Genomic DNA, 13,080 nt, shown 5'->3' on the forward strand with positions numbered 1-13,080 from the left:
AATTGTGATAACAGGCTACGGGAAACAATGAGAAGCGTCTTTAGTTTTTCTGTTGCTACTCATGGTTACCTGGAAAAAGAGGAAAACTTGCTTTAAAGGCTGTCACGCAATAATTTTGCGTAACAAAGTTAGAAGAAACTTGAAAACTGTACATTTTTTGTACATCTTTTGTTATGGCTCTCATCTTTGGGTATTCCCCAAAATGTAGCTTTAGACGTTGTAGCGAGCTGCCTTTGTTCTTCTTAAGAAATTCTGCAACAGGGAGTTTTTTAACATTCACAGGAAGTCTGAAAACGAAACTTGGGAAAGTCCCTTTCGATTCCCTTTCAAGGGTGGTCAAGATATCTCAATGCTGATTGGCTAAAAATTGTCTTGGTTAAAAATATGCCTTACTGCATCCTGTGTTGAGTCGAGGGGCAAACTAGCAGTGCTACGATTTATATGTGGCTACTGGCATTGACTAAAGCGATATTTTAGTGCTACAAAATGGTGAGTGCAGCAAGTTCAGGAACAGCTTTGGATAAAAGATACCAAATGGAAATTGCCGCGGTGAATTTTAGTAGAAATGGACAGATTGTGACTTCCGCTATGCTCCCCAACTTCGATGATTCTATTCAGGCGAACAAAGATCTGATCAAGAGAAAGCTAACCGCCAGAGTTTCCCCGATGACGCGAGAAACACAAGAAGCTTTTGATCCGAGTAATCATGCGCTAATTGCTGGTCCAAAGAGTCCTCATCGCTCACACAGCGCTTGTAACAAGAAAAAACTTAACGTCAGTTCGTCTACATTTTCAGTGCCTAAACTGGCTAAAGGTAAACAGAGACTAGCAGAGAAGCGAAAATCTGCAGCTACAAATGTTATTATTCCTGCTAAATCTGGCAATACCAGTGTCAATACAGACACCTTTCTTAACACACAAGACGAGCCTGTTTCTAAACGACCTCGGACAATTTTGCCACGCACAATGCAAGGTAGGGAAATTAAAATTCTGTATGCGTAAGCAATATTTAATATATAATTCTACATGAGCTAAAAGCAATATTTTTAAAATATATTTATTCTCATATTTTCCCTATCTCTAAAGCGAAAGCTTGACCATTAAATCCTAAGATAAGGGTAAATGACTAAAATATCGAGCATTTGATGTTTTACACTGATGGCGTAACAAATGAGAGCTATACTAAGGAATATTACTTTTTAATTCGCATCAGGATAAAATGCTTAGATCTTACCGTTCGCGTGAAATTTTGGGTCTAGAGTTATGAGTCTCGTTTTACGTCTAAAACAAGAAAGAAAACTTTCACTTTTCAGACATAAACTTGGTTTAATCTGATGACGTGATTTATATATTTGGACCAGTGGTCTGATCTGAAGAGCGGAAGCGCGTTCAGACATGTTAATAATTCAAGTGCGACGGAATTTATAATTGCCAATCTGGAACAGTTCTATCTTTTGCTTTTAGCAGTACTCCATTAGTCGATTTCTTTTTAACACTAAGGCCGCAACTTGCAAACGGGGATGTCCCAGTTCCACGAAAGATGATTTTTTTTTTCCCACGTGCTTTCAAGTTCTTCCTCATCCGGGAAAGTCCCAAATGTGTAACCTCGACACGGAACCGCTGAATTGTCTGGTAGAGGACATTTCCGGTGGTCGCGTGATTTTAAAAACGCTTCACTTTCGGTTAAATAAAGTACTTGTATGGTATAACGTACAATCGCTGCAGGTCGAGAAAAAGTGGTTATTTGGGGAATCATTTTCTACCAGTCCTTCCAAGCAAGGCTGTACCACAGACACCCCAAGCTCATTATCTGACTGCATGGGAATATCTTAACCATATGCTAGGAGTTATAAAAGTTAAAAAGATTTGATCTTTACATAGTAAAGATACAGGCTCTATTCAGTTTATATCAATGACAAGTTTTACGTTAACTACAGAAATTCTCGCGTACTCATTGGCTAATTTTCAATAAGTGGCTCGACACATGAATTTACATTGTTTATGAGATGCATGGACAATTTGACAATTTGTTAAATCATAAAAACCAAATTGATGTCAGTTTTTTATGTGTCTGTCCTGTTATTGACAATGAATTTCGTCATAACATGGTCAAAGTAGTTTGCGGATCCACTTGGCTATCTCCTCGTGGATCCACAGCTACTTTGACGATGTTACGTTGAAATTCATGATCAATAATGGGACAGATGCATGAAAAACTGATGTCAGTTTGTTAATTTGCTTTATGCTATTTAGTTTCAGAACCAGAAATACCGAGAACGCCCATAAGCCCTGAGCCCAAGTTAATGAGTGATAACGTGGCAACAATGAGTCTCTTGTCAGCTTCCGAGTGTCACTTAGCTGCACTTCAGGACGAAGATGGCGATACGTTAGTAATATTGTCAAGCTTTACCTTATTACCTGCAAAAAATAGCCCATTGAAGGAGAGGTGGAGTGGGTTAGGGTGGGCTAGAATGGGGTTGGGTGGGATGGGTTGGACAAGGATGGGGTTCAGGTTGCGTGGGTTGGGATGGGAAAGAAAGGTAGAAAGAAAGAAAGCAAGAAGTGAAAGGGACAAAGAGGGAAGAATAAAACAAAGAAAAGAAAGACAAGAAATAAAATAAAACACCTCATTGAAAATTGTAAACTATGTTTATATAAATTATTTCAAAATTAATTTTGCAACTTGTTTCAAAAAATTAATAATAATGAGGCCATTTTGTGGTTCCAGAAAATACACTCTAAGGAGGGTATATAATTTATATAATTTGGAAATTCCATGGGGAAGAGGTTCCCAAAAGCCAGTTCTTTTTATAGAAAGGTATGGTCCAAATCTGCAATTTCCAGAGGGGTAGGGAAGTTCAAACCAAAAACCCTCCATGGGAGGGGTAATTGGATATTTTATGGAACAACACATAGTAAGAACTGTAGAAACTAATCATCGTTTTTATTTTCTTACAGGCCACTTCACATAGCCATTGCACATGGAAACACTCAGCTTGTAGAATATCTTATCAACCTCGTGTCATGTCTAACTCTGGATATATACAACAACCTCAAGCAAACACCATTACATCTTGCAGTCATAACAGGACAATCTCATATTGTAGGAAAGCTAACAATTGCAGGTGCAAATGTTAACTTACCAGATCGTAATGGACAAACACCTGCACATCTGGCATGCCAGAGATCAAGTATTGAATGTATACAAGAACTTTTTAAGGGGGCAAATATCGTTGACCTGGAGTTACGGAACTTTAATGGGTTTACCCCTCTTCACGAAGCTGTATTTGCAAGTTGTCCTGAAGCTGTGGGGTGCTTGGTTAACCATGGAGCAAATGTGAATTGCAAGGTACTGCTATTCAACAAACAAATTCTATGTAAACACAAGGCTCTTTTTCCATTACTTGCCATGGTGCCATGCACTCTTTAACAGGGTATGCCTTTTTTTGTTTTTCTGTAGGATGGTAAAAGTGGCCGTACTCCTCTACATCACGCAGTAGAAGCACAAAACATTGAGGTGATTCAAGAATTACTTGATTGTGGTGCTAATGCGAGTGAGGGTGCCTTCTCGGGAAACACTCCACTGCAAGTGGCAAGCGGTCGGGGCATGCAGAATGTTAGGTTATTACTTGAATCAGCTTTGGGTATCATCAGACCGACAAGTGGCAAAAATAAGGAGGTAAGATTGCTAAATAAACTTGATCATTATAAGATACGACATAGTCAAGTGACAACAGACTGAGTGTGTAATGCACCATAGGAAATGAATTGAATGCATATCAAGGTAGACTAGATCTCCACACAATATTGCTGACCTTTGATTCTGCAATAAGAGTATTTTATTATGTGACTTGTGTTTGTGGCTGATCTAACATGCACTCTGATTGGCTAATGCTAGAGAATTAATAATTTATTATTCTCCAGTAATGTCCATGGGCTGATTACTGGCCTGCTAAAACAAGCAAAAAGCCATATAAACCTTGCTATTGCTCAGTCATTACATTTGGCAAGGTCTCAGTCTGAGGACTTTCCGTAAAGTCCTCATTTCGGTTAATAGGTAGTTATAGTTATACACCATATCAACCATCGAACCAAAGTTTGTGTGCAAACAAGTATTAAATAAGAAGAGATTGGGAACAGGTCAGGACTTGAGTCAGAAGAGATGTTACACAATTCATTGAACCACTTTAACGATAAAAAACAATTTTGCTTCAATTGCTTGCTTGCATTGCAGATCACACCAGTGGTGCCAAACTATGAAGACAGAAGGCATGTGATGGTCAAAAGTACTTATGTGTAGTTAGCCCTTACTAAGCTTATAAATACGTACTGTAAAATGAGTCTGATTAGACTATGCATATATATATTTATGTTAGTTTTCAAGACTTTGGTGGTATGTGAAGAGAATATCTGCTAATTTGGGAGAAGTTAAGGGCATAATCTATTGGATTAAGCCTGTTTCACACCAGCAACTTATCAATATGACATTACAACAAGAGCACAACAACACATCTAGAAAAAAAAAAAATCAGGATTTTATGAAATACCTGTCATTAAATGCTTTACGTCATGATTATCTTCCTGCTGCATATTTGTATGTTGTTACATTGTGATGTTGGCACACTGGTGTTGCAAAAAAAAACATTTTACGGGTTTGTTTTTGTTTCAAGACAAGTTTATGTATGATATGTTCATATATATGAATTGCTTGCTGGATACTGTCAGAAAACAAGTTTCCTCTCTGCCAGTGTGATCTGTCCTATCTCAGCTCCTCATATATGTCCCTACTGATCTGTTTTCAATTTTTGTAACCACATGATAGTGTTGACAAAGCATGCTTCAACATAATTGATTGGGGGTATGGAGGGGGGGAGGGGGTGGCGTGTCTCAACACTGTTACAAGTCCACATTAATTTTATACATTCACAGAATTATATTGTTCTGTACAAAGATTTGACACGTTAGGAACTATAAAGGTTGTTTGTAAAATAAATTGCTTATTGGGGTATTTTTAAAGTATAATTTATTAGTTTTATTACTCATTAGTAATCATGCCGTTTAATGTTTAAACAGAAGCCGGCAGGAACTTAATCATTGCTATGCAATGAAATGTGTTTGTCACTTTTTGGTGAGACAAGCTCAATAATACATGACTGTATACATGTATAGAACAAAGGATTGATGTAAGTTAGGACATTTATCTGGAAGCCTTTCCTAGTATGTTTTTAAAGTATTACGATTCTCATATTACACAGTTGTTAAGACTTGTTGCCATGACAATTAAGAAAATGTTATGTTGTTATTGACATGACATTTGTATTGAGTTTTTACTTTCATATGCTGTGTGATCACGCAATGAAAAATAAACAAGAAACGGTGCTATCAACTTTTGAACCAACATCAAATGTAAACCACAGCAGAGATGTCTGTTACCTAGATGCATAGATGTCATAGATAAGATGCCAGCATACATGTAGATGTCTGTTACCGCGATCCTCTCCGCCGTCAGGGTGGCGAATCTCTCCACCCTCAGGGTGGAGAGGATCGCGGGCGCACCGGAACACCCATGGCTGGAGACTGATCCTATCTGTTACCCTGTGAGTAGAGGTCCCTTTGATCTCTTCCCAACTTTTCTAGGAGGATCAAAGGGACCTCTCTGCTCACAGGGTAAGATGAGTGTTTGATATTTCAAGGCACCTTTAAGAATTGTCATAGACTTAAAATTAAAATGATACCACTAACCAAGAGACACTCTTAATGCAAGTACAAATAATATTGAATTGCTTTATGTAGATTATAAAAAAAAATGAATAAAAGACAAACAATACAAAATATTATACAGGTGTCATTGTTGTTTCACAATATTTATTTAGAATTTTATTCTACTCTGGTCGGTCTAGTCTCTCCCTTTCCACCCAAAACTAAATACAACTAATTATATTTGAAGGCTTTTGTGCAAAAAGGGTGTATATAGCATTTTGGGCTGATTTTTATTTTTTGCAGGATCGAGCTAATTTTTGGCAGACTAACTTGTTTTGACATAAAAAGCATTGTTGTGTAATTGTTTTTGTTGATTTGCGCTGCGTTTTTGAGAAATAACATATGCAAAAGAACTCAGTTTTCCAAGGGTATCTTTTGGAGATCTTTTGTTGAGCGAAAAACAAAAGAAACCTTTTGTTTTGCTAAACGATGAAGTCACCGAAGCGTGGTATTTGCTGCTAGTTTTATTATTCATAAAATTACGCTATTCTCTTACTGTTGCTTCGTTAGCGCAAGCGAATAAGGCGATGAACAGGCCAGATTTGAGTTTGTTTTGTCGTGACACCGGTTCGATACCAGGTTGGTTGATTTTTTAAAAAAAAGCTGTGCTGTCGAAGCTGCTAAAAGTAACCGTTTAAGTTCACGCCGCATCAAAATCCACCTTCAAAGGATTCACTCCAAAAGATGCTGCTTGGAAAACTGAGTGTTTTTGCATACGTTATTTCTCGAAAACGAAGCGGAAATCAACAAAAACAATTACGTAACGATGATTTTCATGTCAAAACAAGTCAGTCTGCCAAAAATTAGCTCGATCCTGCAAAAAATAAAAATCGGCCCAAAATGCTACATACGCCCTTTTTGCACGAAAACCTTCATTTATTTCAAAATCTGCATTTTTTCTTTATATTCTACCAGGGGAATCTAGGACATCCATTACAAGGCATTACAACTGCTTCTTTTATTATTCTATAAGAAATGAAAATATTAACTACTTAATAACCGAGAGTGAGGTCGTTACGGGAAAATCCCGTAATGACCAAACGGTCGAGGTTATTAAGTTGTTTATTATATGGCTCATGAATTAAAGAAAAGAAAAAATTATTCGAGCGGAAGTCGTCAATTTACATCCGGCGATGCGCGCGTTTACCGATTCATTCATCGTCTCAAACCCAGGGCAAAACTACACAGTCAATGAACTTCACCACTGTATTACGTCTTCCGTTAAAAGTACACATTTCCTTACGGGAGAAAGGATTGTCCCAGCCTCAAAAAGGTATTTTAGTATCGTGGTGCCACAACTTGATGGCAGAGGTTTTCCAACTTTTGTGGCGAAACGTCAACGCACATGGAAAAGACAGAAAGTGCTTCAAAATAGTCCAAACCAACGGCATTTCGGTGAAAGAAAATGCTAATGCTTCAGAATGCACTGCTTAAAATAAGTCGATCTTCGCATTCGCTTTCGTCGACATATCTTCGCCTTCTTCATTCTGGGATTTATGGATTAACTTTTCAAGCTTTGTGAACGTCTAAAACTTCCTGCAGTTATCAGAAACACTGCTACCGACAGAAACCGCCCGATTGTTGACATCTGATGATCCTGGAAGCTGATTTAGACTTGCTTGTGTTAAAGAGAGGGAATCTATTTGATGAGAACTGTGACGGAGTTCAATATTTCGGTAATTGTTGTGACTAAGATGATAACTTATAAGTTTCCTCGTGGTGTTCTGCTCAGGATGCATGACAGATCAGCCGATGGTGTTTTTCATTTAGCGATTTTAGCTTTCCTTAAGACTCGGCAAACTTTGATTTGTTTTCACTAGTGCCTGCCAAGGTTACCGGCTGGTAAGTCAAAAACAACTTCTATATAAATTTTATTAAGGAAAAATCCCAAAACTTCTAGCTACCCGGAATTAAATGTACTTCTCTTACTGTTTTTAATCGGCTTTCATCCTTTCAATGCGCTTGAATTTTCCGAGCCGGGCTCTTCCTAATTTGCATAATCCGTAATCGGCCCGTGGGCATTACGGCTGCATAATGACTGCTCAGATTTCACTCTTAGCCAATCAGAGCGCGTGTTATACCGGCCACAAGCCAAAGCCATATAATAAGAAATTCTACAGCTAGCCAAGTTTAATTAAAAGCAGTATTTAAATTATTAATTAAAAGCTAAGTCCTTCTGTGGCAACTTTTCGTTTTTTCTTGGCTCCAAACTTAAGGTAGTAGTTACCTGATGTTAAAGTTGATAAATGACTTGTATCTAATACAAGTAACATTCTTAGGAACAAATAGAAATTGTGAGTACCTCATTTACTATAAATAATAAACAATTTTGTTTATTATGATAATTAACTTTATTTACAAAAAGAACTTTTACAACTTTTTTAAGCATCAATCTACCTTTTCACAAGTGGGTTGTGTTTAAAAGGTAAATATCATATCCAGAAAGGAAGAAAGTTCACTGTCACCTTCACAAATGATACACAACAAGTCGCCGAGACACCAATCAACTTGGCACTACATTATTACAGGCAGCATAAATTTCTTTAAATTAATATATATATTATACAGCACTCAAGTCCTCACTGGTATTAGGCAACTATGTGTAGATTTAACCTCATCCCCCTCCACCAGCACCTAAAAGAGTGAGATTTAATCAGTTGCAGTATAGGTGGGAAAAAAGAGCCCATGTATTACCAGTCCAGGGGCCTGTTTCTCAAAGAACCTGAAAAGCCGTTAGCAAAATCTCAAACCTTAGTGACTTCAGAGTTGTTTTATGCACATATTCTTAATCTGAACAGAGGTTCCCTTTGTACAAGAAGTTTCAGGTGTATACACCTCTTTGCTGGTTATAACACAAAGGCTAAGGAAGCCAAGGAGACAAATTTGAGAAACAAATAAATTCAAACCAGTTAAATTGCGAGTGTGGCTGAGTTGAATTGAGGTCTGCTGCAGTAGAGGTTAGGTAAGTCAGAGCTCAACCATCCAGTTTGTTTCCCTAATGGGGGTTACCAGGAGTATTATGACTATGTTGGGTAAAAAACTGCTACCATCACAGGTTATGTGTACATGTACCCCTTAGTAGTTTGCCCCAGTTAACGTTTTGCCAGTACGATCTATTAATACTCACAGGTGCAGAGAAGAGCGAGGCACTGGGAGAAGTACGTCTTTTTAAAGAACAATTAAAGATATTGGCTAAGCCAATGAAAACTCTTGAATTCCATTATCCAATGATCCACTAGCAGGTTTTTTTTTCAAATAATAATTAAGAGATCACTAAACCTCACTTAAAAGGTTCATAAATAAAAAGTAATTAATGCCTGGTTGGGACATACCTCTTCTTGGTGGTCTGTAACTGAATCCACCTCCACCTCCAGACAATGGACTGGAATCTGCGGACATCATAAGCATTACATAATTATTTTATATTTCGTAGCTATTCTGTTTCTTAGTTATTCAGTTGTTGAACTGTTGATGAATTAGAGAGATATATTGTCACTATACTTAAACTCTTTGTGAAGTCGCCTATTTGGGCAATATGTGTTCCGATCTCTACATAGCCTAGCAGCAAAGACTGACTGACCTTAAGGTCTTTGTTCATGTATGACAAGATTGTCTGGAATATTTACTTAAATACAATCTATCTACAAGACTAGTAGCTTTAACATGTCTTCAATCTATACTTTTTGAGACTACATATTCTAGGAATTGGCATCATGTTGGTAAAGAACCAGCAAATGCATGCACTTGTATCCACATTAAAGTGATATCTCAGGGTACGAAAGATTGGATTCTTAAATCCAAAAACAGATTTTGTATTTCTTTACTTAACAGATTAATCCAAGATCACTCGGATCATGGTGCATCAAAGAAACCAAAGAATCCTTGGCCGAAGTGGATTCATCAGTTCCTTTGATGCAGCATGATCCAAGTGATCTTGGATTAATCCGTTATAAGTAAAGAAAAAGAAAATCTGTTTTTGGATTTAAGAATCCAATCTTGGATTTTCCAAAGAAAGGTACCCTTAATTTTTATTATTTTAATCATGAAGATCAGACATACATTTTCAGTATATAATAAAGAGACATCAATTTATTGTCAGGCCGGGATAGTCACATGAAATCCAAGCTTAAAGGACTTAAAACTGTTATTGAAAATTTTCTACCTGGTTTCCTTAGAGGTTTCTTTGGTTTTGAAGAATTTGTGGTTTCAGTTGATTCGGCCTAAAAAATAATAAAAACTGAAAGTCAGTATGTACATTATAAACTAAAAAAAATGCAATTTTGAGATGGCATTACTGCATTACATTGGTGACTAGGTGGGAGAAAATATATTTTTGTGTTGGGTGGAGTTGTCCCCTTCCCCCCCCCCCCCCCCCCCACCAATATAATGCAGTAATGACATCTCAAAATCGCATTTAGTTTAATTTGTATGGTGATTTCACAATTCTTTAAGAAAACTAAACAAAAGAAAACATGACAGTACTTTTGATTAAAATATAAATTCCTAGTACGCACAAAGAGTTACGTAAGCTAGCTCATGCAGTAACTCACAAACTGACTACCCAAATGAGCAATTAAAAATAGTTACCTGCCTTCATTGTCTACACACAGTTCTCTTTTATATTACAGTGTACATAGCTTGTTGAGATAATGTATATAGTGTACAGTAAAAGTTTTCTGAATTGTGCAAATGGCAGTAAGTAAAAGAAGAGCGGTGATTTATCGCCGTAAAGTTCTAAACAGGGGCCCATTTCTCGAAAGCCCTGTAAACTTTTTGGGCCCATAAAGCCATAACAAAATCTCAAACCTTTCATTTACAGAGCTGTTTTATTCAACATATTCTTAATATGAAGAGAAGTTCCCTTCATAAAAGAAGTTTCAGGCATATTCACTTCTCCATTTTTAGGCGCAGATGGACTAAAAATGGCTTAACGGGCCTGAAAAGTTCTGGGGCTGTCGAGAAATGGGCCCCAGGTCCTGAAATTTGAATCGTACTTGAGGAACCCATTTCAGTGCTGCATTGTCATGGCAAGTTTTCAAACAATCACATGCGGCAAAAGTGAGACCACATTACAGTGATATAATGTTACTTGTCTCTTGTAAGCAAAATTATAGGGCCCATCCTGATACAGTCCGTAAATTACTAATAAAACTGTTTTATAGATTATTCTAATGTTCATTTAGTTGCTCACATTTTTATCAGGGATCATGCTAAATATAACTACATTAAGCTATTTACAGGAGATCTGAATCGCTTAGAGCGATATCCTTTCCCTTCTTGGTGTCTTTCCCAGTCTTCTACTCTCTGTCTTCGCCTGTCTTCTTCAGACTGAAAATTCAAACAAAGCACATTATTTTACTAATAACATACTACCAGGCATTAGCATCATATTTGTATGATATTTTAGTTTATACAATACTTTTTGCAATCTTTATATTCAAAACTAGAAGATTCCTTTAACTTAATAATTCACAGCTATTGCATATGTTGATGGGGTATACAATAAGCAGATACCGTAGATACATTATAATTATTATAATGTATCTACGGTTTCACACTGAAGAAAGGCTATGCCCGAAACCTTTCTGATTTTTCACAAGATGACACTTTGACACATTTCTTTATGTTATCAGTTCTCCATTTTTATTTTCTTTTTAAAGTTAATATCCATTTAAGTGTCACACATCAACCGTGGATAACAATTTCTTTCGTTTTTGTTCATCTACACATTTTAATATACAATATTGTAGCCTGCCCATAATTTAGGGATTTACTAACCTGCATTTTGTCCTCGATAAACTTTGCAGCTTTAACATCTTGTTTTTCTTGTAATCTCCTCCTTGCTTCCTCCATTCTTTCCTGTTGACTAGCTGCTTTTATGGGATCTAGATGTAAATGGAAGCATAGAAAATAACTACATAATATTTTGCCCAGAGGCCTGCATACTAACTATTCTGTAACTAATATGCTTCATGTTATTAAGGTAAGGGTTAAGTCTGCATCAGGCCATCATTGACCATAAAGCCAGAGCTTATCCTGGTTTCTCTAGCATGAAGAGACTAAGTGTAGCAGTATTTCTACTCCCTCACCCCAGAATGGGATGCTACTCCCTTGCAGGGTTACCCCTCACTGCTATTTAGATACCTGGGTGAATCAGAAAGGTAGTGAGAGTAAAGTGTCTTGCTCAAGAGTACAACACATTTAATGACCCCAGCCCGGGCTCAAACCCTGACCACTTTATCCAGAGGTCAGTGCCCTAACCAAAAGACCACCGAACCTCTACCTCTGCTTTATATGGAACCACTCCATGAAAACATACTTAAGGTTACTTCCCACCTTCAGAGGCCAAAAAAATCATTTTTTCTTTTATTTGACAAAATTTAAGTTCGTCATTTTATCTAGTGTTTCCAAAGGAAAAACATTAAAAATCTCAAAAAGCGGCCAAGTTATTTAGAAAAAACGTATTTTCAAATACAGTTGATAAACTAGGAAAGTGTCATAATCTTGTCAACGGGCGAGAACCCTGGGGAAATTTTCGCGGCAAACGCGCATCGCTCGTATTTCATGTCATTTGCATATTTATATTTACATCACGCACTTGACAAAAATTCCCACGTGAAAGCTCTTTACGCTAACTCCTATGGAAAAATCAAAAGCAGAAAAAAGTCCTTGGGTAAAGAAAACGAAAAAAACCGGCCCAAAGAAGAAAGAAAAAGCTCCATATTGTCAAGGAAAGAAAAAAAAAACCCTTGCCGGAAGCGACAAAGGCTCTTGGTTTGGCCAAACGCCTTCAATAATCTCGGCATCTGCTGAAGATCCGGAGCGTTCAAATATCCTTGGAACAAGTAGCTTAAAAATCAAAGTCAACGTCAGTGCAGGCTGCGAACAAGATTCTTCGTCGGAATCTGGCGGAAGGCGGGCGGCGAAGCAATGAAGAAAATGAAACCTACCCAAGGGAACTCGTTTCAGCAATAAGGGTATTTCTTAAGCTGTCCGTCGATTCCTTAACGTCTTGTTTTTCAGCGGCACATTTTCCGCCTTAAACATTTTTGGCGCGGGTTTTGCCTTTGCCTTTAGCATCTTTGCCCATTATATTACGTCACCGTCCTAACTTGAACTCCACTGAGCGAGATAAAAAAACATGTTGTAATGCGATGCTTTTCCCGGGAAATCTTGATCTATTGTCAGAGACTCTAGGAGGTCCTGTTGTTCCATTGGTTTGTGGTTTTATTAGGCGTGATAATCTCCGGGCGTGGCGCGAGTTGTTTACGAACCTTTACAAGCTAAAATCTCGCGTTTGATTTTTGGAGGAATACATCC

General features: G+C 37.5%; 1 protein-coding gene and 1 pseudogene across 2 annotated transcripts in view; one reads left to right on the forward strand and one right to left on the reverse strand.

The window, feature by feature from the left end:
- The first annotated feature begins 397 nt into the window (after positions 1 to 397).
- LOC110052293 (NF-kappa-B inhibitor epsilon-like) lies at positions 398 to 5,837 on the forward strand. Its single transcript, XM_020758401.2, has 5 exons — positions 398 to 973; positions 2,254 to 2,386; positions 2,959 to 3,349; positions 3,461 to 3,679; positions 4,235 to 5,837. Exons 1-5 carry the CDS (start codon positions 487 to 489, stop codon positions 4,298 to 4,300), a joined length of 1,296 nt encoding a protein of 431 aa, XP_020614060.2. The 5' UTR covers positions 398 to 486; the 3' UTR covers positions 4,301 to 5,837.
- Positions 5,835 to 13,080, reverse strand: part of LOC110052309 (selenoprotein S-like) — a 9,302-nt pseudogene continuing 2,056 nt past the window's right edge. Inside the window, exons 3-7 of the transcript XR_016208445.1 lie at positions 11,539 to 11,645; positions 10,999 to 11,088; positions 9,923 to 9,980; positions 9,093 to 9,149; positions 5,835 to 8,394 (exon numbers count right to left, since the gene is read on the reverse strand). The product of XR_016208445.1 is annotated as a selenoprotein S-like (transcript). The remainder of the gene's footprint in view (positions 8,395 to 9,092; positions 9,150 to 9,922; positions 9,981 to 10,998; positions 11,089 to 11,538; positions 11,646 to 13,080) is intronic.

This window comes from Orbicella faveolata, unplaced genomic scaffold (genome assembly GCF_042242905.1).
Source record: "Orbicella faveolata isolate gen_17 unplaced genomic scaffold, um_ofav_v1 contig_25, whole genome shotgun sequence".
Lineage (NCBI taxonomy): Eukaryota > Metazoa > Cnidaria > Anthozoa > Scleractinia > Merulinidae > Orbicella > Orbicella faveolata.